The sequence below is a fragment of the Canis lupus genome, chromosome 7 (genome assembly GCF_048164855.1).
Source record: "Canis lupus baileyi chromosome 7, mCanLup2.hap1, whole genome shotgun sequence".
Classification (NCBI taxonomy): domain Eukaryota; kingdom Metazoa; phylum Chordata; class Mammalia; order Carnivora; family Canidae; genus Canis; species Canis lupus.
In genome coordinates, this window is record NC_132844.1 from 48,010,893 (window position 1) to 48,035,668 (window position 24,776).

General features: G+C 38.8%; 1 protein-coding gene across 5 annotated transcripts in view; it reads right to left on the reverse strand.

The window, feature by feature from the left end:
- The window catches only part of PRIM2 (DNA primase subunit 2), a 306,340-nt gene extending 289,570 nt beyond the window's left edge, over positions 1–16,770 (reverse strand). For 3 of the 5 annotated variants that reach the window (XM_072832482.1, XM_072832483.1, XM_072832486.1), the window contains exons 1-5: positions 15,783–16,770; positions 14,888–15,050; positions 12,956–13,059; positions 10,206–10,285; positions 8,287–8,407 (exon numbers count right to left, since the gene is read on the reverse strand). In XM_072832482.1, coding sequence (XP_072688583.1) covers positions 8,287–8,407; positions 10,206–10,285; positions 12,956–13,059; positions 14,888–15,041 — 459 coding nt within the window. In that variant the 5' untranslated portion in view covers positions 15,042–15,050; positions 15,783–16,770. Of the gene's footprint in view, positions 1–6,717; positions 8,183–8,286; positions 8,408–10,205; positions 10,286–12,955; positions 13,060–14,887; positions 15,051–15,782 lie in introns of those variants that run through there. The other 2 variants (XM_072832484.1, XM_072832485.1) reach the window with 2 other exon arrangements.
- Positions 16,771–24,776: the final 8,006 nt, after the last annotated feature.

Consider the following 24,776-nt stretch of genomic DNA (forward strand, 5'->3'; position numbering starts at 1 on the left):
AAACAAAATACAGCACAGTCAAAACTCACAGAATGCATCTAAACTAATGTTCAGAGGAAAGTTAATGCAAATGCCTACATTAAAATGAAAAAATACCTCAAATCAGTAACCTAAATTTCAACCCTAAGAAACTATAAAAGCAAACAATCCAAAGCAAACAGATGGAAGAAAATAACAGGGACGCTTGGGTGGCTCTACAGTTTTGCATCTGCCTTTGGTTCAGGGCATGATCCCGGAGTCCTGGGATTGAGTCCCACATCAGGCTTCCAGCATGGAGCCTGCTTCTCCCTCTGCCTTTATCTCTGCCTCTCTCTCTTTGTCTCTCACAAATAAATAAATATAATTTTAAGAAATAATAACAATAATAATAAAGATTGATAAGTGATAATAATAGCAAAAATTAAAGACACAGGAATAGAAAAAGCTGTAGAAGAAAATTAAAACCTAATATTGGAAAAGATCAACAAAACTGACAAACTCTAGCTCAATGACAAAAAAAAAAAAAGACTTAGTAAAATCAGTATTAAAAGAATGAGAGGACATCACTACCAACCTTATAGAAATAAAAAAGATTTCTGAAACTAATATAATATTGGATGTCTTTTTTTTTTTTTTTTTTTTTTTTTTTAGTAAGCTCCATGCCCAACATGGAGCCCAGTGAGAGGCTTGAACTCACAACCCTGAGATCAAGACCTGGGCTGAGATCAGGAGTCAGATGCTTAATTGACTGAGTCACCCAGGTACCTCTATATTTCAATTTTTCCAAAAGAGATTACAAGGAAATACTATGCATAGGTGCACACACCAATTAGGTAACTCAGATGAATGGACAAATTCCTAGAGAATACAAATTACCAAATACACTCAAGAAGAAATAGAAAATTGGGATAGACCTATAATAAGAATGAATTAGTAATTTTAAAACACCCCACAGAGATGCTTAAGCAGAGATAGACTCACTGCTTAAATTCTACCAAATGTTTAAAGAAAAATTAACACCAATCCTTCAAAACCTCTTCCAAATAAAGAAAAAAAAAAGAGCAGGATAGACTTCCAAAATCCTTTCTACAAGACCAAGATTACCCTGATTCAAAATCTAGACAATGAAATCATAAGAAAACTACAGACCAGGGACACCTGGGTGGCTCAGTGGTTAAATGTCTGCCTTCAGCTCAGGGAATGATCCCGGAGTTCTGGGATGGAGTCCCACACTAGGCTCTCCACAGGGAGCCTGCTTCTCCCTCTGCCTGTGTCTCAGTCTCTCTCTGTCTCTATGAATAAACGAATAAAATCTTAAAAAAGAAGAAAGAAAAAAGAGAGAAAGAGAGAAAGAGAGAAAGGGAAAACGAACTACAGGCTAACATCCCTTATCAATAAACACAAATACTAGTAAATACTAGTAAATCAAATCTGGCAACATATAAAAAGGATCATAAAGAGGCACCTGGGTGGCTCAGATGGTTAAGCATCTGACTCTTGATTTCAGTTCAGGTCATGATCTTAGAGTGTGAGATCAAGCCCCACATCTGGCTCCACACTCAGCATGGAGTCGGCTTGAGGTTCTCCCTCTCTCCCTGCCTGTCCCCACCCCCTGATGGTATGCACACTCTCACAAACAAAATGGATTATACAGTATAACCAAGAGGGATTTATCCCAGTAAGGTTGGTTTAACATCCAAAAATCAAGGAATGTAACACACCATACTAATAAATGACAAAAATCATATGATCATCTCAACAGACAGAAGAAAAGCACATGACAAAATCCAACACCCTTTCATAATGAGAATGCTCAAATAAAATTAGGACATTTTCCCAATCTGAATAAAAGTGTCTGCAAAAAACACATATCCATTATCATAGGTCACAGTAAAAGACTGAATGCTTTCCCCCTAAAATCAAAAACAAGGATGTCCACTACTGCCACTTCTTTTCAACATTACATAGAGCTTCTAGCTAGGGAAATTAGTCAAAAATAAAGAAATAAATAGCACCTATATTGGAAAGTAATGAGTAAGAGTCATCTCGATTTGTGAGACATAACCTCCTAAAGAATCCACTAAAACCTATTAACACTAACAGAGTTCCATTAGGTTGCAGGATACAAGATCAATATATAAAAATCAACTGAACTTCTATTCACTAGCAATAAACATTCCAAAAATGAAATAGAAAAAACAACTCCACTCACAGAGACATTAAAGGATAAAATATGGGGCACCTGGGTAGCTCAGTTGGTTAAGCATCCCCCTTCAGCTTGTGTATGATCTCAGGGTCCTGGGATCAAGCCCCACATCTGGCTCCCTGCTCAGTGGGGAGTCTACTGCTCCATCTACTCCCCCTTGCTCATGCTCTGTCTCCCTCTCAAACAAATAAACATAATCTTAAAAAAAAAAAAAGGAAGAAAGAAAAGAAAATGAATAAAATACTAAGAGGGGGCGCCTGGGTGGCTCAGTCGGTTAAGTGTCTCATTCTTGATCTTGATCAAACATCATGAGTTTGAGCCCTGCATTGAGCTCCACGATAGGTGTGGAGCCTGCTTAAAAATAAAATTAGATTAAATTCTTTAAAAAATAAAGAATAAAATACTTAGGTATAAATTTAACAAAAATTGTGCTTGATTTTGTTGAGAAAAAGAAAATCTTTAAAAATAAAAAACATCTCATGTTCATGAAGAAGATTTAATATTAAGATGACAAAACTCTCCAAATTGACCTACATGGTCTCTGCAATCCCAGTCTAAATCCCAGATGATTTTTGTAGAAACTGGTAAGTGAATCCTAAAATTCTTAAGAAAATCCAAGGAACAAAATGCCAAAATAATCTTGAAAAAATAACAAAGCTAGAAGACCCCTACTTCTCAATTTCAAATCTTACTATAAAGCTACAGTAGTCAATATTCAAGACTACATAGTACTGCCATAAGGATAAGCATACAGGTCAAAGGAATAAAATTAAAAGTCCAGAAATAAACCCATTCACAGTCAACTGACTTTTGACAAGAGTGACAGGGATCCCTGGGTGGCGCAGCAGTTTAGCACCTGCCTTTAGCCCAGGGCGCGATCCTGGAGACCCGGGATCGGATCCCACGTCGGGCTCCCAGTGCATGGAGCCTGCTTCTCTCTCTGCCTGTATCTCTGCCTCTCTCTGTCTCTCTCTATCTCTCTGTGTGACTATCATAAATAAATAAAAAATTAAAAAAAAAAAAAATGACAAGAGTGACAATGTGATGAGGAAAGAAAAACCATTTCAACAAATGATGCTGGAAAACCGAACAGCTATATGCAAAAAAATGAAGTTGGACCCCTACTTCATACAGTATGCAGGAGCCTAAGACATACTGTTCTTAGACAGGCTCTTGAGTGGCACAGTTGAGTGTATGACTCTTGGTTTCAGCTCAGGTCATGATCTTGGTTCCTGAGATTGAGTCCTCCATTAGGCTCCACCCTTAGCACAGAGTCCACTTGGGATTCTCTTTCCCTCTCCCTGTCCCTCCCACTTGTGCACTCTCTCTAAAATAAATTAACTGACATTAAAAAAAAAAACCCTCTAAGAGAAAGCCATAGGAGTAAATCTTCACGACCTTCCTTTAAACAAAGACTTCTTAGATCTGATACCAAAGGACAAGTGACAAAAGAAAAAAATAGATTAGACTTCATATAAATTAAATACTTTGTGTTGCAAATGATACCATCAAATGACAATCTTAAGAATGAAAGAAAATATTTGTAAATGATATATATTATTATATCCAGAATATGTAAAGAATACTCAACAATAAAAAAAATCACTTGATTAAAAAATATACAAAGGATAGGACGCCTGGGTGGCTCAGCAGTTGAGCGTCCACCTTTGGCTGAGGGCATGATCTCCAGTCCAAAGATCGAGTCCCACATCAGGCTTCCTTCCTGCCTATGTCTCTGCCTCTCTGTGTCTCTCTCATGCATAAATAAATAAATAATTCTTTTTTAAAAAATTTACATAGGATTTGAATAGACATCCCCCCAAGAATATACAAATAACCGATAAGCACTTGAAAAGATGCTCAACATCATTCATCATTAAAGAAATGCAAATCAAAACCACAGTGACTTACCACTTAACATCCACTAGGATGGCTACATTCAAAAACAAATAACAATTGTGGGTGATACTGTAGAGAAAGGGAAACCATCATACACCAGTAAGATATAAAATAGTGCAGCCACTTGAAAAAGTCTAGCAGTTCCTCAAAAGTTTAAACAGAGAATTAATTACCCTATGACCTAGTAATTCCATTCCCAGATATATACCTAAAAGAAATAAGATAGGGACACCTAGATGGCTTAGAAGTTGAGCGTCTGCCTTTGGCTCAGGTCCTAATTCCAGGATCCGAGTCCCGCATCAGGCTCCTTGCAGGGAGCCCACTTCTCCCTCTGCCTGTCTCTGCTTCCTCTGTGTCTCTCATGAATAAATAAATAAAATTCAAAAAAAAGAGAGAGAGAGAGAGAGAGAGAAAGAAGATATCCAGATATCCAGAGCACCAGAGTGGTTCAGTTGGTTAAATGTCTGCCTTCAGCTCAGGTCATGATCCCAGGGTCCCAGGATCAAGTTCCACACTGGGCGGGAGCAGAGAGCAGGGAGCATTGCTCAGCAGAGTCTGCTTCTCCCTCTGCCCTTTCCCCCTGCTTGCGATCTCTCTCACTCTCTCTCTCAAATAAATAAAGCCAAAAAGAAAGAAAAGAAAAGAAAAGAAAAGAAAAGAAAAGAAAAGAAAAGATCCACACAAAACTTACACATAAATATTCACTGTAGTATTATTCCTAATAGTCAGCCTTTGGATTGTAGAAACAACTCAAATGTCCATCAACTGTTGAACAGATAAATATTATTTGACAATAAAAAAGAATGAAGGGGCACCTGGGTGGCTCAGTGACTGAGCATCTGCCTTTGGCTCAGGGCATGATCTACGGTCCTGGGATAGAGTGCCATATCAGGCTCCCTGTGAGGAGCCTGCTTCTCCCTCTGCCTATGTCTCTGCCTATGTCTCTCATGAATAAATAAATAATATCTTTTTAATTAAATAAATAAAAAAGAATGATGTACTGATATATGCTATGATATAGATGAAACTTTAAAATAACTGTGCTAAGTAAAGCATTATTCACAATAGCCAAGATATAGAAGCAACCCAAGTGTTCATCCACAGATGAATGGATAAAAAAGATGTGGTACCTATACACAATGGAATATTACCCGGCCATAAAAAAAAAATGCAGTCTTGTCCTTTGCAACAACATGGATGGACCTAGAGGATATAATGCTAAGTTAAATAAGTCAATCAGAGAAAGACCAATACTACACAATTTCAGTCATATGTGGAATTTAAGAAACAAAACAAAACAAAGAGACAAACCAAAAAACAGATTCACATACAGAGAACAAACTGGTGGTTGCCAGAGGGGAAGCAGGTGGGAAGATGGGTGAAATACATAAAGAGGACTAAGAATACACTTATTGGGGCAGCCCAGGTGGCTCAGCGGTTTAGCGCCGCCTTTAGCCCAGGGCGTGATCTTGGAGACCCAGGATCGAGTCCTGCATGGAACCTGCTTCTCCCTCTGCCTGTGTCTCTGCCTCTGTCTCTGTCTCTCTCTCTCTGAGTCTCTCATGAATAAATAAAATCTTAAAAAAAAAAAAAAAAAGAACACACTTATTGGGATGAGCACTGAGAATTGTACAGAGTTGTTGAATCATTATACTGTATTTCTGAAACCAATATAACACTGTATGTTAATTCTACTTTAATTTTTGAAAAAACAATTATGCTAAGTGAAAGAAACCAGTAACAAGTTATGATTCCATTTATATGAAATGTCTAGAATAGACAAATTCACAGAGACAGATAGTAGATTAGTGGTTTCCAAGGGGATGACAGATAGAGAAATGAAAAATGACTACCAACAGGTAGGATAATGAAATGTTCTCCAACTCTTTCCTAGGGTAATGAAATGTTCTAAAATTAAATAGTGGTGATGGTTGTACAACTCTGTGATTATACTAAAAACCAATAAATTGTACATTTTATTTTTTTCCCTTCCTCTAAATTGTACATTTTTATTTTTTTTTAAATTGTACATTTTTAAAGGCTGAATTTGAAGGTATCTGAATGCTATTTCAATAAAGGTATTATAAAATATTATATATGTGATTACATTTACATGTGGAATCTAAAAAAGCCAAATGCATGGAAGTACAAAACAGAAAAGTGACTGCCAGGGGCTAGGGGATGGGGAAAAATGAGACATTGGTCAAAGACTGCAAACTTCTAGTAGTATAATATCATAGTGACTATAGTTAATGATACTGTATCATATACTTCAAAGTAGCTATGAGAGTAAATTTTAAATGTTCTCACCATAACCACAACAAAATGGTAATTATGTGAAGAATGTGTTAACTAGCTTTATTGTGGTAAACATTTCACAATATATACCTGTCAAATGATCACCCTTAACACCTTAAACTTACGCAATGCTATACATCAATTATGTCTCAATAAAACTGGAGAAAAAAAGACATACTATATGATACTATTTATATAAAGTTCAAAAACAGCCAGGATTAATTTATGATATTAAAAGTAAGAGAGTGGCTAATTTTAGGTGGGAGACAGGGGGTAATGAATGGGAGGAGGCACAAGGTACACAGGTGACAGCAATATTTTATTTCTTTGGTAATGATCACTTTGTGATTCTTCATAGAGCTATACAATTATGATCTATGCACTTTTCTGTACATAATTTTAAGATTTTTTAAAAAAGAAACATGGTTTTTATTTTTAAAAATTTTACTTGACAATATACTAAGACACTTTAAAATAAAAAAAATAGATCTTTAAGGGCACCTGTGTGGTTCAGTCAGTTAAGCATATGCCTTGGGCTCAGGTCATGATCCTAGGGTCCTAGAATCAAGTCTCACATCAGGCTCCCTGCTCAACAGGGAGTCTGCTTCCCCTAACCCCTGCTTGTGATCTCTCTCTAATAAATCTCTAAAAGAAAAAACAGATCTTCTCAAGGACAACATTCATTGCAACAACAGGAAAAAATAACTATTTTTAATATGAAAGGATAAATTAACTGTAATAGAGATTAGCAATAATGAGCTTCACTAAGGATCTAAGTTAAAAACAAAGGGGAAAATGAACAGAGTTTGTGTCAGATGATATCGGCTCAACATTTCTCCATGTCCACATAGACATTATTTAGAAATCTCATGGGGATCTTATGAGAAAGGAGAGAAATTGTGGAAAGTGCCTCCCTCACACATAAAATAAACACTAAATGTCTATCAAATGTTTGTTTACTTCCCTCATGCCAACTCTTTCCACCAACTCAATAACCCATACTGTTTCTAAAAATGTGGGTACATTTTCCACTTCTCAGGACGTCCTTCATTCCAACTTCTACTTTATTTGGCCTCAAGTCACTCATTCTAACACCAAACTTGAGACTCAGCGATCCTACCACCATCTAAGTCTTCTATAACAGAATTTTCCTGCCTTCCCACTGCAGCACAGATCAACCTAAAAGACATAAATCCTACTTTTACCCACAATAATTAAACTTGCTAAATATATCCCAGACATTTCTTTTTTATATAGCTATGATATGTAAATCATTCAGATTTGTCTGCAAAATAATTTTTAAAGCTATTTAGAGATTTTTACCAACAATGGACTTTTAAAATAAAGTCTGAACTACATTTCATTATTGGAAATAAATATTAACTACCACTTCTCTTTTTTCTTTAATACTTTATTAGCTTTAAATTTTCGGCCTAAAAGATTCTAGTTAAAGATGAACCTTTATAGGGACGCCTGGGTGACTTAGTGGCTGAACATTCAGCTCAGGGTGGGATGCCAGGATCTGTGATCGAGTCCCACACTGGGCTCCTTGCAGGAAGCCTGCTTCTCCCACTGCCTAAGTCTCTGCCTTTCTCTCTCTGTAACTCTCATGAATAAATAAAATCATTTTTTTTTAAATGAACCTTTATAAATTAAATTTTTTGTGTTTTCACAAGTCACATATTTAACAAAGAAATTAAATGCTGAGACTTTAGTACCAAGGAGCCCCTTTTCTTCTAGTCACAAAAAGGTAAAGGTTCATTGTAGCGCAAAGCCAACAGCTATTCTTTCAGGCAGGGACTTCAGAAGAAAATGTAAAGAAAAAGAATGCCACACATTAATATTAGCACTTAAGGCCAACAGAAAGGGATGAATGGTGAAAATGGATACAAAATAATACTTACAGCCTCAAACTGCAAATGGCTATCCTTTAAGAAATTTCGAATTTTGTCTTTGGGTAAAATACTGAATCGAAATCGAAGAAGATCCATTTCTTGTTGAATGAACCAGCGTCTAAGATCCTCACTGAAATGGAGACAGGGAAATGGTAAGTATAAATGAAAAGCCCAATGGTTATTTTAAAAGCCCACTGACAGGATCCCTGGGTGGCTCAGTGGTTTGGCGCCTGCCTTTGGCCCAGGGCATGATCCTGAAGTCCTGGGATTGAGTCCCACATCGGGCTCCCTGCAGGGAGTCTGCTTCTCCCTCTGCCTGTGTCTCTGCCTCTCTCTCTCTCTCTCTCTCTCTCTGTGTCTCTCATGAATAAATAAAATCTTTAAAAAAAAAAAAAAAAAGCTCACTGATTATTAAATCCAAAAAATTTTTATGAAATGAAATTCACACACAAGCAAGATCCCAACAGACAGAAGTTAAAAGCATACAAGTCCTCTATTATGATAAAGAGTATAGCCACATACCACAATCTTCCAGGGATGTGCTTAACATGGGGAAGGAGATTATGAATATAAAATTAAAAGAATTAAATACAGAATACCTTGAGCCTAGCTGATCATCAAATAATATAAAAGAAAATAGTTCATGCATTTAAGTGCAAAATAGTCATTTACATCAGAATATAAGATATTCTTTCAGTCTAAGATGGTTTCACCAATGCCAACTAAACACCAAATTTTTTAAAGATAACTTAATCTCTGAATAGGTTATGATCAGAGCAATTCTGAAAGTAAACTTTGCTTACAGCTTTATAGTTTATAATTCCACAAAATTTAATATGTGCAAGTATACCTCAAATTTTTAAAAGCCAACATACAAACATATTAATTCATAAAATACATAATGGACATTATTGTCACAAAAAAACTATACTACTGCATGTAAAATATGATTTAGTTTTTTTTCCAAAGTGACTTTCAGAGATTGTCAGCAATTCATTTACTGCATAAATTACGTAAACTGCACATATGTTTTTACAAAAGAAAAACTCCAAGACCAAACATGGTCAATAATTTCTCAGTTATTATCTTGTGATAGTAAACAATTTCAGGATTCTCATTTGATAAGCCTACTAATAGAAAGAGGAAAAAAAAACTTAAAATAAGTATGTTATGCAGCCAAAATTAATACAGAAAAAGAACACAAAGTTTAAAAAAAAAAAAAAAAAGGCAACTAACTCCTTCTCCCTCTGGGTGGCACTATATTATAACAAACCAACTAGCAAAAGAAAATATCTTAATCTAATGGGCACTAGCCCATACATCTCAACTCCTAAAAATCTGTACCAAATACAAGGGTATGTTTGAGTCATTCTTTTTTTTTCTTTTAAGATTTCAATTATTTATTTGAGAGAGAGAGAGAGAGAAATTGAGCATGAGCACAAGCAGGGGGAGTAGCAGGCAGAGGGAAAAACTAGACTCCCCACTGAGCAGGGAGCCCAATGTGGAACTGGATCCCAGCACCCTGAGATCATGACCTGAGCCAAAGGCAGACGCTCAATTGACTGAGCCACCCAGGCATCCCCGAGTCTTTATTTCTTATAAATAGTGACACTTTTTTTGTTTTCTGGGAAAGCAAAAGCCCTTCTTACTGAAATCCCCTCCAATTTCAAATCCCAAAGGAAGAAGCTGTCCCATGAAGCTAACAAGTGTTTCAACAGGTAAATTTTACAAGAGAATTTTTTTCAATATTTTTCAGTAAACAACTGGCTTCAAACAATTCACTATAGCAGTGTTCAACTCATGAATCGCCAGTTTCTGATGTTATTCTGGGTTTTTCTATGGTCAGTACAATATATGTCAGCTTCCCATGTACCAATTTATAACCCAAGATATCAGATTCGACTGTGAGACTGTAAACGTGTACTCACGACTGGCAATAAGCAAGGCGTAAAATGAAGTGAGAAATATGATCTTTTCTTCGTGGTTCATATTCATCTTCTAAGCTTTCCTTAAGAATAATGGCACATGAATAAAATAAATGCATTAGAATGGTAACAAGTATATAAAGAAATAGAGATAGCATAAGCCAATGGTAAAGTAAAAGTTTCAAAAACAAATTTCATAAATATGCCCTCCAAGGTAATTACCATTTTACTTGTTAGCCATTAAGTGAAAATGAAAACTGAACTGATCTCAACAAAACCCCCTGGGTTTGGACTCTACTCTTTTCTTCCTATCAACCCCTCTCTTAACTTCCTTTCTTACCCAGCCTATACCCAGTTTTCTCATCTCTTCAAACACCCCTTGCATCAACCTTCAACTGCTTTCATTTAACCATCTGGCAAAAACCTAGATTTTAAATAAATCTACCACTACACTCTACAGATCTATTACCAAAATACTGAGAACCTCTGGGGGAATAAAATACACAATTACTGAGAATTTGGAATATTAAAAATTCACAACCTCTAACATGTACTGGACTTTTACAAGCACCAAGTGCTTATTTAAGTTCAACACAGTAAGAGTGAGCAGTCTTGAGGTACCAGGCACTATTATAACCATTTTTAATCTTATTAACCCATTTAATCCTTTAAAAAAAATCTGAGGTAAGTACTACTATATCCCTATTTTAAAGATGAGGAAACTGAGGCACAGGGATGTTATATAATTTTTCCAGGGTCACAATGCTTATAAGCAATAGAAAAGGGTTTTGACACATAATCATCTTTCCTCACTCTTAGAAAAGCTGTTTCAGTCTTCAATTGTTGAGCTAAGCTCCCTACCACACCACCTTCCTGTTCTCTCTCAACAGATAACTTCATCTAATTTACAGAAAATAAAGGCCACCGGGCCAACTTCTTCAGCTCCGAGCTTCTGCATCCACACTGTACTAGTGTCCCTTCCATCTCTGTGGACAAAAGATCTCTCCCTCCTCCTACATCAGCTAATCCCTAAACCTAAGCCATGCAATCCACCTGCTCTTGCCTCCTAAGTATCTTGATTTATCAAATGCTCTCTCAAATTATCTTCAAATTCTGCTCCTCTTCTCTCTTCTAGGTTCTTCTCTCTCTTCGTCACTCAGTTTATAAGCATGTTCAAGTAATCTCCCATCATGTTTGTATGCCTTCTCTTTTCCCTATAAATTCTTCTATATTCAGATCTATTTCTCTTCTCTTTTCAGCTAGCCATCTTACAAGAGTACATATTCTGTACCCACTTCTCTCCTCCAAACACTGCCATCATTTTGGCTTCTGCCTCCATCTACAAGGCTCCATCAAGCTGATAAATCCAATGGTTTCTGTACCATTCATCTTACATGGTCCTAAGCTTCTGAAATATGTAGTTAAAGGTACCACCATCATGGAAACAAAATGTCCAGATTTGAAATCTTGGCTCTGCCACTTATCGTCCTATAAGCCTGGGTCAGTTATGTAGCTTATCAGTAACTCCATTCTCTTATCTATAAAATAGTGGTGACAATTGTACCTGCCTCATAAGACTATTAACTGGATTACATGGGTTAATATATGTAATATGCTTAGAATGAACTCTGGGATACAATAAGTAGAATATGAATGCTTCCTCTTGTTATTCTTATGGTATTGGTATTTATATCACGATCATTATGATGTCAGCTCCAGCCCTCCTTGGCTACCATGACACTATCATCCCTGCTGATCTACCTCTCTGGCAATTCCTTCTCAATCTCCTTCCTAGACTCCCCCAAATCTACTTCACTTCAAATATTGGTATTCTTCACATCCTGTCCATCATCATCTTCTCACTCAAATATTTTCCTCCTCCTGATACCAACCTTCCTCTTTAATCTATATTCCCACTCCAGGTGTCTCCCAAATCTAACCTGCACGTATACCCAACTATCCACTAAGCATTTCCACGAGCACCTCCAATTCATGTTTAGAACTCAACATCTTCCTTCTAAGACTTGCTTCTCCTTCTGTATATATCACCTCTCAAACTACTATCACCTTCCACCTACTTGTCCTAACCAAAACCTGGGAGTCATTCCTAATTCTCCTCTCTCTTCTCCCTGCAATGTCACTAGAATCTGTTTATTTGACCTTCATAATATCTCTTAATATCAGTCCTCTTCTCCCCATTCAATTCACTCTCATTATTTCCAGGTTACCTGTTTTTCCTCCTACCAGATATGGCCCATTCAATCTGCTGTTGGCAGTCATCTTCCTAAAATAAAAATCTGATCACATCTATCAGATTCAGTTCCAGCACTAGCTAGAACTGGGATGTCTTCCCAAACCTCCCCAATGTGAGCTGGGTAATCCTCTGTACTCTTGAAGTTCCTAGAGCACATATCTATCGGCATCCCTCATGTTGTGGTGCACAGGGTACATCTGGCAATGTCTACAGATACCTACTGGACAGAAGCCAGAGACACTACTGAGCATCTACCTGCACCAAGGAATTATCAGGCCCAAATGTCAATAATCCCAAGGTCGAGAAACCCTGCTGTATTATGATCATCTGACTATATGTCAATCACCCCTAGTGGGCTGCAGATATATCTTCAGGCAGAGTCTATGCTATATTAGTCTTTTTTAAAGCCCTGGGACTAATCCAAGATCTTTTCCACAACCAAGACCCACTACAGAAATATATACAAACTGAAGAACATTTCTTTCCCGCTTTTACTTACTCTGAAGGAAAACTTGAGCCTTCTGATCTCATTCTCCAACTTACTTTGGTATGGCTCAATTCCTTTCACATAGCTTACACCAAGATTTTCAACTGCTTTTAGCACTAGAAAATATTATAAAAACAGAAGAGAAAATGTATGAATGCAAGGTAATTTTTAAAAACTAGGTCCCAAGACAAATGAATGGCAATTCCATAATTACTTGTTTTTAAAAGATGACAAGTTGTAACACCTTTATTTTTTGTAAGTACATTATACAAATTACATAAATTTATAAGAAGATAATCTCCATCCATGTGCAGAAAATATCCATGTCCCATAACATAATCTAATACCAGGGATTCTCAAGCAGAGGGAGAGGGATGGGGGATAATTACTCTGGTACTGAGCCACCACTGTCAAGGAATTCATGTGTGCTGGCATGAAAAAAAAATTAAGCACCCTTGTTTGCATCCCTAACGTTGTTTGTCAGTTTGCTTCACTGACTCAGCATAGACTCCTCAGAAAAAATAGCCCTTCCTTTACTGATGAAGTAGAGAAGAAGACACAATAGTAAAGAAGCAAAGCCCCCCCGTGTACTAAATGAACTGCCTTGAACAGAGGCACGTATCTTTCAAAGGTTTCCAAAGTACCTTTTCAATCCTTCCTCAGAAGAATTCTACTTCCATCAATATGAAAAGCATTTTGATAATTCAACAATGAAAAACATCTAAAATGAATCCTGAACATAAACCCATGCCCCACAGGTACATCATGATGGTATCCCAAACTAAACTAATTCTCTTCCCTTTAGTCCTACTCCTCTTCCTGCCATACCATCTCCATTAGCACAGGTTCTAAGCACCAGGTCATCCCAACTGAAATTTCAGCCACTCCCACCTGCCCCTCCACTCCTCACATCCAAATAATCACCAACTCCTCTCAGGAACACCTCCTCAGTATCCTGTAAATCACTCCCTTCCTATTCCTGACACCATTACTGCCTTAATTCAGGCCCTCATCATCTCACCCCATAAATGCCAAACTCAAAGGGCACTTTTCAATCATCATCTTAATCTATGAAGCATCTGACACTGCTAAGCTTCCTGAAACCCCTTTCTCTCCTGTCTTCACTCTTTCACTCCACAGGCACTGAGTGCTCTCTTTCTGCATTAGCAGGTGCCACTCTACTCCTCTAAAAGTGACTAATATTAGCTCACTTTACCTTCTGATTTTCCCACCAGGATATCCTGGAACAGAAACTCAGAAGACACTGCTATTACTTCTGCTTCAATTCATGCCCAGCTTCTTTCTTTCTTACACTAGCACACAGAGGATAAGCAGGCCAGCAGTACAAGTGCCACATCCTCCTTACACACCAATATTACACCATTAGCTTGGCACAAAATGCCCTTGGTTATCCATTCTTCTCCACCTATCCTGAACTTGTCACTGTTCCCTCAAATATAACATTCTCTCATGCCTCCAAGCCTTTGTATAGTCCATTATCTCATCTTGAAAAAAAATCTTTTACTTTTCTTTTGAGAAATTTCTACTCTTCCTTCCAAGTCCAGACTACATTTTAACTTCTTTTTTTTCATTTCAACTTCTCTAAGCAGTCTTAATCACTCTCACCTGTTTCAAGAACACTACTATTTACCTCTAGTAAGACATTTAAAATACTAAATTATGATTATTACGTTGGATGTCTGTATCTATGTACTAGAATACAGCTTCAACAAATATGAGAATTACATTATTCATCTGAAAATCCCCACCCAACCTAGGGTATAGTGCCACTCAATAAACATACACTGTGCAGTAAATAAAAAGCAAGCCCTCAATAAATATTTCTTGAATTAACTGAAGGAAATAAATTACCCTCATTCATTCCACAAAAAGTGTAAGTGAAGTTCTCAAGAATATATAAACGCTAATTCAAATATCACTCACATTTAACTCTATCGATAGCCAAGCTTTCAAACTCTATCAAAGATATGTTTTCAGAAGGTGGCTCCAAGTAAAACTGAAGGCTGTGAGGGTAGGAAGCCTTCCGTTGGTCACCTCCCAACCTCAGTTTTTTGCGCATTCCCCCTGAAAACTGCATCTCATTCCCCTGGAAGGAAACATAAAATGGTTAAAATGATGGCAAGTGGGGTTGACCACAAAAAAAGTGCAAAAAGAAACTTCACATATACAGAAAAAAAAAAAAAAAAACCTAAAGGTCATGCATAAAATGTTAACAGTGACTATCCCTGGGTAATCTGTCTTTCTGCCTTTTCCAGGTTTTCTACACCGGACCTGACACAGTTCCGTCATGAGAGTGGGGGGAGGTGTATGCAGGTGGAAGCCATAACTCGCGGCGACAGCAAAGCCAGGCTATGTTACCTGTTCACTCTAAGTCTATGTGCCACCGCCCTTAGATCTCTGCGGTCGCGAGAGTTAAGGTGGGATTTAACACGGGTTGCGATCCTGAATGTGGAAGAAAGCGCGGCAGGTTCTGGCTTTGCAGAGACTGAATGCACCGGGCCCAGTTACTTCCTACCTCAGAACCCTGGGAAACAGAACACGTCTAATCCAGTCTTTCCGGGCTTGTAGGAAAGCATCCAAAGCCCCTTATAAAAATTACCCGCCTCCATCCTAACCGAGCCCTTCTCAGGCGAAGCTTCTGTCCCCTCAACTCGCTGGCACCTGTGTCTGCCCCCAACCTACCGACACCCAGTACCTTCACCCCGCCATGTCATCCTTCGGCTCTCACCGCCCGCAAAGTGCTCTCCCTTCTTTCCCCACTTGGAAGCCTCAACACCAAGATTACTGTCCGTCCTAGAGCCGCAGGAGATCCTCTTACCTGCAATCACACCAAATACGAAAACACACAAACCCCAACAGCCGCTTTCCTCAGATGGCGGGAGAGTTCGTATGGGACCGGAAACGGAAGTGACGAGGACAACAGCGTCCCTTCGCACGTCCCGCCCACCCAGCGCGCGCCCTGCGCATGCTCCGTGCGGGGGCTCCCGGGTTCCCGGGGGCTTTGAGCCCGCTTTGCCGGCTTAGAATTTCTTAAACTCGATGGTTTGTGTTTCCAGATTGCAAGCTGTACCTCCTGTACCTGCAACCGGGAGCTTTTGACGAGTGACACTGGGAAGGCTAGCGGTGGAAGTTCCCACGCTCCCAAGAGCCTGGCGCCTTAACCCACCGGGTAGACTGATCGCTCTGGAGCTGGAGGAGGATGCCGCAATAGGCGATGGCTGCGCTCCCTTCTCACCCGTTGGGGGCTCTTGGGGGCTCTGTTTTCCCTTGTTTAATCTTTTCTGCGACCCTATAAGGTAGGTTGTATTACTTCCATTTTAGAGATGAGAAAATGGAAGCTAAAAGATGAACGTTAGTTTGTCCATCTATGCACAGCACGTTCTCTTTTTTTGGTTTTTTTTTTTCCCTACGGGACGGCAAGCACCGTAAAGACAGATTCGACCTTCTTGGGTTCCCCATCCCCACCCCCACCCCCACCCCACGCCTCGCGCTTAGTAAGCCCCCGCAAAATGGCTGGAGCTAGGATGAATGCACACACGCAGATCGCGCTCCGGGACCTGCAGAAATTTGAAGAGATTAGGCTCAGAGGGAAGAAGTAGGGGTCCATCGGAAGCAAGCGGTGGGTCAGAGCCACACCAGCTCTCCAAAGGAGATCTGTAGGGTTTTCAGGAGCTCGAAATAAGCTTCACTTGTGGCCTCTAGGAGGCGTGCCTCACTAAAGTGGCTGAAGAAAGATCTGGTGATCATTGCAGGTGAAGAGCGCTTTGAAAGGAAACGTCAGGTTTTTAGAAATGCAAAATATATCGAAACAATACCAAACTGCAAAGCACCTACCCATCGTGGATCAAGCTGCGGCTAGCCCTGACTTTGTATCAGGATGTGTTCTAAGTGATTTCTACATCAATTCATCAATTCTCATAACTGTATGAGATAGGTTATGTTATTAACCCATTTTACAGATAAGGAAACCAAGAAAAGGGCAAGAAGTTAAGTTACTTCAAAGATCGTATAAATGACAGGGCCAGGTTCAAAGTGAGGGAGACTCCAAGCACCACAGTGCTAACTAGCATACAGTACCAATTCCACGTTTTGGGTTTTTTTTTAAGTTTTATTTATTTATTTATTTATGATAGTCACACAGAGAGAGAGAGAGGCAGAGACACAGGCAGAGGGAGAAGCAGGCTCCATGCACCGGGAGCCCGACGTGGGATTCGATCCCTGGTCTCCAGGATCGCACCCTGGGCCAAAGGCAGGCGCTAAACCGCTGCGCCACCCAGGGATCCCTAATTCCACGTTTTGACAGCAGTGCCTCACTTTAATTCTTTCCTCTCTGTATCAGACAACATAATTAACATAACCTGATACAAAGAAGACACCTGAAAACATGAGAACTGCCTGAAAAACCTAGAGCACAGACGATAGGAACATTTACGTGAATATTTATCTGATCTCTGGATAGGAAATTAATGTAAATAAAGTACAAAGAAATCTAAAGATTTGACTATAAAAATGTAAAATCGGGCATCTTAAAAAATCACAAAATTTTTTGCAGTCATCAAACTAGGGGAAAATGTACGATGACTAATACCATCAAAATGTAAAGAGCTTAAGTAAATTAGAAAAAAATGCTGACAAAAACTGAAAAGTGGGAAAAGAACAGCAACAAATAACTCCTAACCAATCATGAAATATGAAAAAGTGTTTATTATTGACAGCAAAGAAATTTTCCTCTACAAAACTGGCAAAGATTTTACAATGAAAATAGTGCTGGGCAAAGTCCAGTACAATGAGCTCACATAGGAATTGTTGCGGTACTAAAAGTCTGGAGTACGATATAGTAATGTGTATTATGAGCCCTAAAAGAATTCATACAGTTTAACTTAGATGAATCTGTTCAGAAATGGACACAAAAATTTGTGTTCGAGAAACTTCATTAAACCACTATAGTAGTGAAAACCCAGGAAAAAAGAATAAATAATAGTATAGTCCTATTATGGGACATTACACAACCATTCAAAATACGTGTTTTTGAAGACTATTGGGAAAATGCTTAGGATACTATTAACAGCAAAATACAGAAAACCATACATGCCATATAAGCCCAATCTTGTAAAAACATTACCTAATTGACAAGTCATTTTTCTTAAAGGTTTATTTATTCACAAGACACACACACATAGGCAGAGGGAGAAGCCGGCTGCATTCAGGTAGCCCGATGTGGAACTCGATCCCAGGACTCCATGATCACACCCTGAGCCAAAGGTAGGCGCTCAACAGCTGAGCCACCCAGGCGATCCAACAAGTCATTTTTAGACTACTTTTCCCTAGTAAATTAAATTTTAGAAATCTTGGAAAATGTCAAAAAGAAAATCCACCTATGATGCGGCAATCTGCTTATACTGTCACCCAGGGACAGACACTGTTAACATTTTGTTTTAAGCAATAAAATTGCATGGTTGTGGGCAGCCCCGGTGGCGCAGTGGTTTAGCACCGCCTGCAGCCCAGGGCATGATCCTGGAGACCTGGGATCGAGTCCTACGTTGGGCTCCCTGCATGGAGCCTGCTTCTCCCTCTGCCTGTGTCTCTGCCTCTCTCTCTCTCTGCATCTCTATGAATAAATAAATAAAATCTTTAAAAAAAAAATTGCATGGTTGTTGAGAATGAATGAATGAAAGTTGCTCTTGCCATACTAGTACATTTTCCTACAATGCTTCTGACTTCCACCAGGGGACAGCCCTCTGCAACTCCTGCTTCATACCTCCACTAGTGCACCAACCTCCAACCTCCCCCCCTTACTATCTGGGCAGATGGTATCCATTGGAATTAAAATTTTAGGTGCAAGACAGCCACTCTGAGATATACTTAGTTTTTATTTAACTTAGCTTTATCCTTAGTCCAGTAGTAAAGCATCCCACCTTTGACTTAAATGTCAATACCTCTTTCTCTACAATAGTTGATATCTTTTATAGTTCTTTGGACTGTTAAAGAAATTAGTCTCCTGGGGCATCTGAGTGGCTCAGTGGTTGAGCTCCTGCCTTTTGACTCGACGTGATCCCGGGGTCCTGGGATCCCTGCTTCTCCCTCTGCCTGTGTCTCTGCTTCTCCTCTCTGTGTGTCTCTCATGAATAAATGAATAAAATCTTTAAAAAAAAATAGTCTCCTACAAACATAAACATGTTTTACATTAATGGCAACTAAGCAACTAGCAGTGAGGTAGACTATGAGACATTTTATGGTATTTTTAAGATTCTGTTTTAATCGTTCAAAAACATCTGAAGGCTTTCCACAGCATGGCCCCAAGATTTGATCATCTTATTGCCTACCACTACCCTCCAACATATGCTCTGAACTACTAGCTCTTCCCCAAAAGACCTTGTACTTCCCTACTTTGTGTCTCCAAAAGCCCTAACCAGCCCTGCTGTAAGACTTCTACCCATACTTCAAGTAGTCAACTGCTGCCTTCTTCCATCCTATTGAGCCTTTGCTTATAGGCTGCTCCTCATTTAAACCACCATGATCTCTGCAATTCCATATAGTACAATGAGAATGTGAACCACTGGATGATTTGATGAACACACTGCTCAGAACACTCTCCTTTGGTCACTACCTCACTGTGAAGAGTGTTTTCTGTATCCAGAGGCAATTATAATACACATCTACACATTACAGTATGAATAATGCTCAATAATGTTATCCACTTCAGTGACCATATTTGGTAAATCACCGCAAGCTCTTTCATGTATTTATTTCATTTTTTAAAAATGGATTAACACAATGCTCATCCCTGGCAACCAAGATTCACATAAATTATAGACCTCAACCTCATAATCTGGTTATGGAGACTGGAGGTGGAAAAACATATAAAATATAACCTTTATTTCTGCTAGACCTTAAGCATCTGAAAAGCAGAGATCAGTGTGTCATTCATTTTTGTAACCCCAATATATGGCACTCCAAGTTCCCCAGCAAATATTAATTATACTGAATTAATGTAAAATAGGAAAGATTTATCAAAAGACTGATGGGTTCAGCTTGATATGCAACAGATGGTTTGAATCAAAGTTGGCTCCAAAATATAAAACTTCAAGTCCTCATCTGAAAACTTTATACACATTCCTTCCAGAATGACTTGGCTCCCCAGTATAGCCTATAATAAGCACAGAGTACCGTCTCTGACAAAATTTCCATGAATCATCACTGCTCAATTCAGTGCCTGCCCTGGACTTTACCCAGCTACAGTCAGGCTATCTCACAGGGCATTCACTCGCAGATGACTCCACAGGTATCAAGAGTTCTGTCCTGTATTGTGTCACACTTAAAACTAAAATTTTAGTTACCATGCTTGGTAAGTCAAAGTGAGTGCCCATTCTTCCCCTGTTCAGGGTGTGCTACCCTAAAAATCAAAGGTGTGGTACATTTCTTTACACAGTGAGGACTCTATAAACTCTAGATCTAGCCAGTTCTGCTTGCCATGGGAAGCAAAGACAGAAGGCATTTCCAGCACCATAGCTGACCTAGAAAATAAGACACAGCTAGGCAACACTGATCCCTCCACCCTTTTCATTTCACTGCCCACCTCTGGGACATGGCAAGGAAAGAAACTTAAAAGAGCACTTCATTTTCCTCCCTTCAGATTGCCTTTATTCGTCCAGCATCAAAGAGCAAGAGAACCAGAGAAAAAGTATATTCTTAAAGGATAGTAAAGGAAGAAAAGAATACCCTTCCACATATCAGCCTTATCTGATTTGTTTTAGAAATACTAATTCAGTACCTACTAAGTGCTAGGCAATGTTTTCTATGCTGGGGATACAACAGTGATGAGATAGCCAAAAATCCCTGCCTTCATAAACCTTATCTTCTAGTGGGAAAGAGAGACAACAAAATAAGAGAAGTCTACACATGATGATGTTAAATAATAACTACTAAGCAGAAAGAATAAAGCAGAGTAGAAGGATGTAAAATTTGGATGGATGGCACTGGAGAAGGCACTGAAATTTTAGAAAGGGTAGCCAGGAAAAGACTAGCTAAGGACATGACAATGAAGCAGAGACCAGAAGAAAATTAGAGATTGAGTCATATGTATCTTTAGGAAAATAGCATTTCAGGCAGATGGATGGCATATCATAGTTCCATAGTACTTAAAACAATGTAATATTGGGACAGGAATAGACAGATCAACCAAAGGAACAGAAAAGAGAAACCAGAAATGGACCCACACATATGAAGAAACTTGGTATAGTACACATCCACTATACAACTCGGAGAAAAAAATGGACAATTCTAAATGATGCTAGGACAACTGGCTCTCTGTATGAGGAAAAATAAATTTCCTACCTCCCACTATACACAGAAATCAATTCCAGATGGTTAAATACTTACATGTGAAAGGCAAAACTTTAAGAATTTAGAGCAAATGTGTTCTAATTATAAAAATGGTCTTATTATAGCAAGGAATTTCTTAAGCAAGACATTAAGAAAAAGCACAGCCATTCTGGAGATGGATGGTGGTGATGGTTGCACAACAGTGTGAATATACTTAATGCCACTGAACTATACGCTAAAAAAGGGTTAAAATGGTAAGTTTTTCATTATGTATATTTTACCATAATTTTCTTAAAAAGGACATGCTTAAAATGGGAAGATTGATCATTTCAACCACATTAAAATTAAGAACTTAAGTTTAAAAAGCAAACAAACATATATTTTTTAAATCACCTTCAAACTGGGAAAAGAAACTTGTCAAATACAATTAATGTAGGATTAGTATAGGAATAGAATTAATAGAAAACAGATAAAAACACACTGAAAAGAGAAGGAAAGAGAACCCTAACAGGTATTTCACAACAAAGGAAACATAAATGACTAATAAACATACAAAAATATGTTCAACCATATTAGTAATTGGAGAAATGCAAATTTAAAAAAATAAATTAAAAAATGCAAATTAAAACAACAGTGAAGGGATGCCTGGGTGGCTTAACGGTTGAGCATCTGCCTTCGGCTCAGGGCATGATCCTGCAGTTCCCGGATTAGGTCCCACCTCAGGCTCCCTGCATGGAGCCTGCTTCTCCCTCTGCCTGTGTCTCTGCCTCTCTCTGTGTGTGTCTCTCATGAATAAATAAAATATTTTTTAAAAAATTTAAGCAATAAAACCACAGTGAAATAATAACCTACACATACTAGATGGGAAAAAAATTAAATCTGAAAATTTTGAGTATTGACAAGGAACTCATATACTGTAGGTAGAAGTATTAATTGGTGCAACTACTTTTGAAAACAATTTGGCATAATCTGGTAAATTTAACCTTTTGTCTCAGTATAATAATTCTACTCTATGTTCTCTAGAGAGATTTTCATGTATAGATGTCAGAAACCATTAACAAGAATGTTCATAACAACATTAAAATAGTAAAACACTGATAACTGCCCATCATCAGGAAAATGGGTAAATAAATTGTCATCAATTCACACAGTGGAATTTTTTTTATAAAAAGAGTGAAAATGAATGAACTACACATTTCCAATAACATGGATGGATCTAGAACATATTATGCTAAGTTAAATAAGTCAGAGAACAACAATACCACATAATTTCACTCATATGTGGAATTTAAGAAACAAAGCAAACAAACAGAAGGCGGGGGGAAGGGGGGCGGGGAACAAACCAAAAAACTCCTAACCATGGAGAACAGATGGTTACCAGAAGGGAGGCAGGTGGGGGATGGGTGAAATGGTGAATGGGTGAAGGGAGCTAAGAATATACTTATCATGATGAACACTAAGTAACATATGAAAACATATGAGACTGTTGAATTACTATATTATATACATCTGAAGCTAATACAATACTGTATGTTAATTACACTGGAATTAAAATTAAAAAATAAGAGGGGCACCTGGGTGGCTCAGTAGGTTAAGTGGCAGACTCTTGGCTTTGGTCATGATCTCAGGGTGGTGAGATCAAGCCCCATGTCAGGCTTGACACTCAGGATGGAGTCTGCTTGAGATACTCTCTCTCCCCGCCCTGCCTGTCTCCCTGCTCCCCACTTGCATGTTCTCTCTCTCAAAAAAAAATAAACACAACCTTCAAAATAAAATAAAAAAGAGATATTAACACCAGGAAAAAGATTAATGAACTACAATTAAAGTAAATATATCAACATGGATAGCTCTCAGAAATACAATGTTGAAGAAAAAGCAAGCCACAGGAATACATATCTATGTACTACATCTCTTCCATTCTACCCCTCACCTTATGTTCTTACCCTCTCTCATGCTCTTGCTCCTGACTAGCATGGACCATATGTCTTCCTGTGCCTTCTGCCTTCTGCTTCCAGAACTTTTTTTCTTTTAAGATTTTATTTTTAAGTAATTTCTACACCCAACATGGGGCCCAAACTCACAACCCTGAGATCCAGAGTCACATGCTCTGCTGACTGAGCCAGCCAAATCCCCTGCTTCCAATACTTCTAAAGTCAGAGAACCCCAAGAGGAGATGGAAAGAAGAATGTGATATCAAAATCTCTGTTCCACTAGCTGCCTCCCTGCAAAGCTGCCTGTGTCCTCAAATTGTCCTTGCTTTTTCAAGGAGACCAACTTTAAAGGACTTTCTTACCCTAGGTCTGGGGAAGCTCCCTTCCCTCTACTTTTCAGATTCCCATACAGTAACATATCAGCTTCAATTAAGCCCTACTTGGTTGCATTATCTATCCCTTATGGTTCCCTACTCCCACACCTTTGTAAATAGTCTCTGCAAATTCTGTCTTTCAATTAGTCTATTTTGAGTATGCCAGCTGTCTCTTGTTGAATACAATTCTGCATTTATATAAAAACTAAAAAGAAACAAAAAAATAATATATTGTTCAGGGATGTATACTGAAGATAGAAAATTATCAAGAAAGCAAGAGAGTGAGGCATCTGGCTGCCTTAGTTGGAAGAGCATGAGACTCTTGATTTGTGGATCATGCATTGGAGCCCCCATGTTGGTATAGAAATGACTTAAATCAATACATAACTTAAAAAAATAAAGCTAGAGAGTGAGTCATACCAAATTCAGGGTAGCAGTTAACTGGAGCACCAGAGTAACTCAGTTGGTTAAAATGTCTGACTTTTTTTTTTAAGATTTTATTTATTTATTCATGAGAGACACAAAGAGAGAGAGAGAGAGAGGTAGAAGACATAGGCGGAGGGAGAGCCAGGTTCCACGCAGGGAGCCTGATGTGGGACTCGATCCCGAGACTCCAGGATCACGCCCTGAGCCAAAGGCTGATGCTAAACCGCTGAGCTACCCAGGTGCCCCAAGTGTCTGACTCTTGATTTCGGCTCAGGTCATGATCTCAGGGTTGTGAAATTGAGCCTGTGTTGGGCTCCACACTCAGTAGGGAGTCTGCTTGAGATTCTCTCTCCCTCTTCCTCGGCCTCTCCCCACACTGGCCCACATACTCTCTAATAAATAAATCTTAAAAAAGAAAAGAAGGGATCCCTGGGTGGCGCAGCAGTTTAGCGCCTGCCTTTGGCCCAGGGCGCGATCCTGGAGACCCGGGATCAAATCCCACGTCAGGCTCCCGGTGCATGGAGCCTGCTTCTCCCTCTGCCTATGTCTCTGCCTCTCTGTGTGTGTGTGTGTGTGTGTGTGTGTGTGTGTGTGTGTGTGTGACTATCATAAATAAAAAAAAGAAAAGAAAGATCATGGTTAACTAAGGGTGGGAAAGGAGGAGGATGCACTGTTTGCATACATGGGGCTTTGAAGGTTCTGGTCCTATTCTAGTGCTCACGCTCAATTAAGGGTACATGAATGTTCCTTTATTCTTCT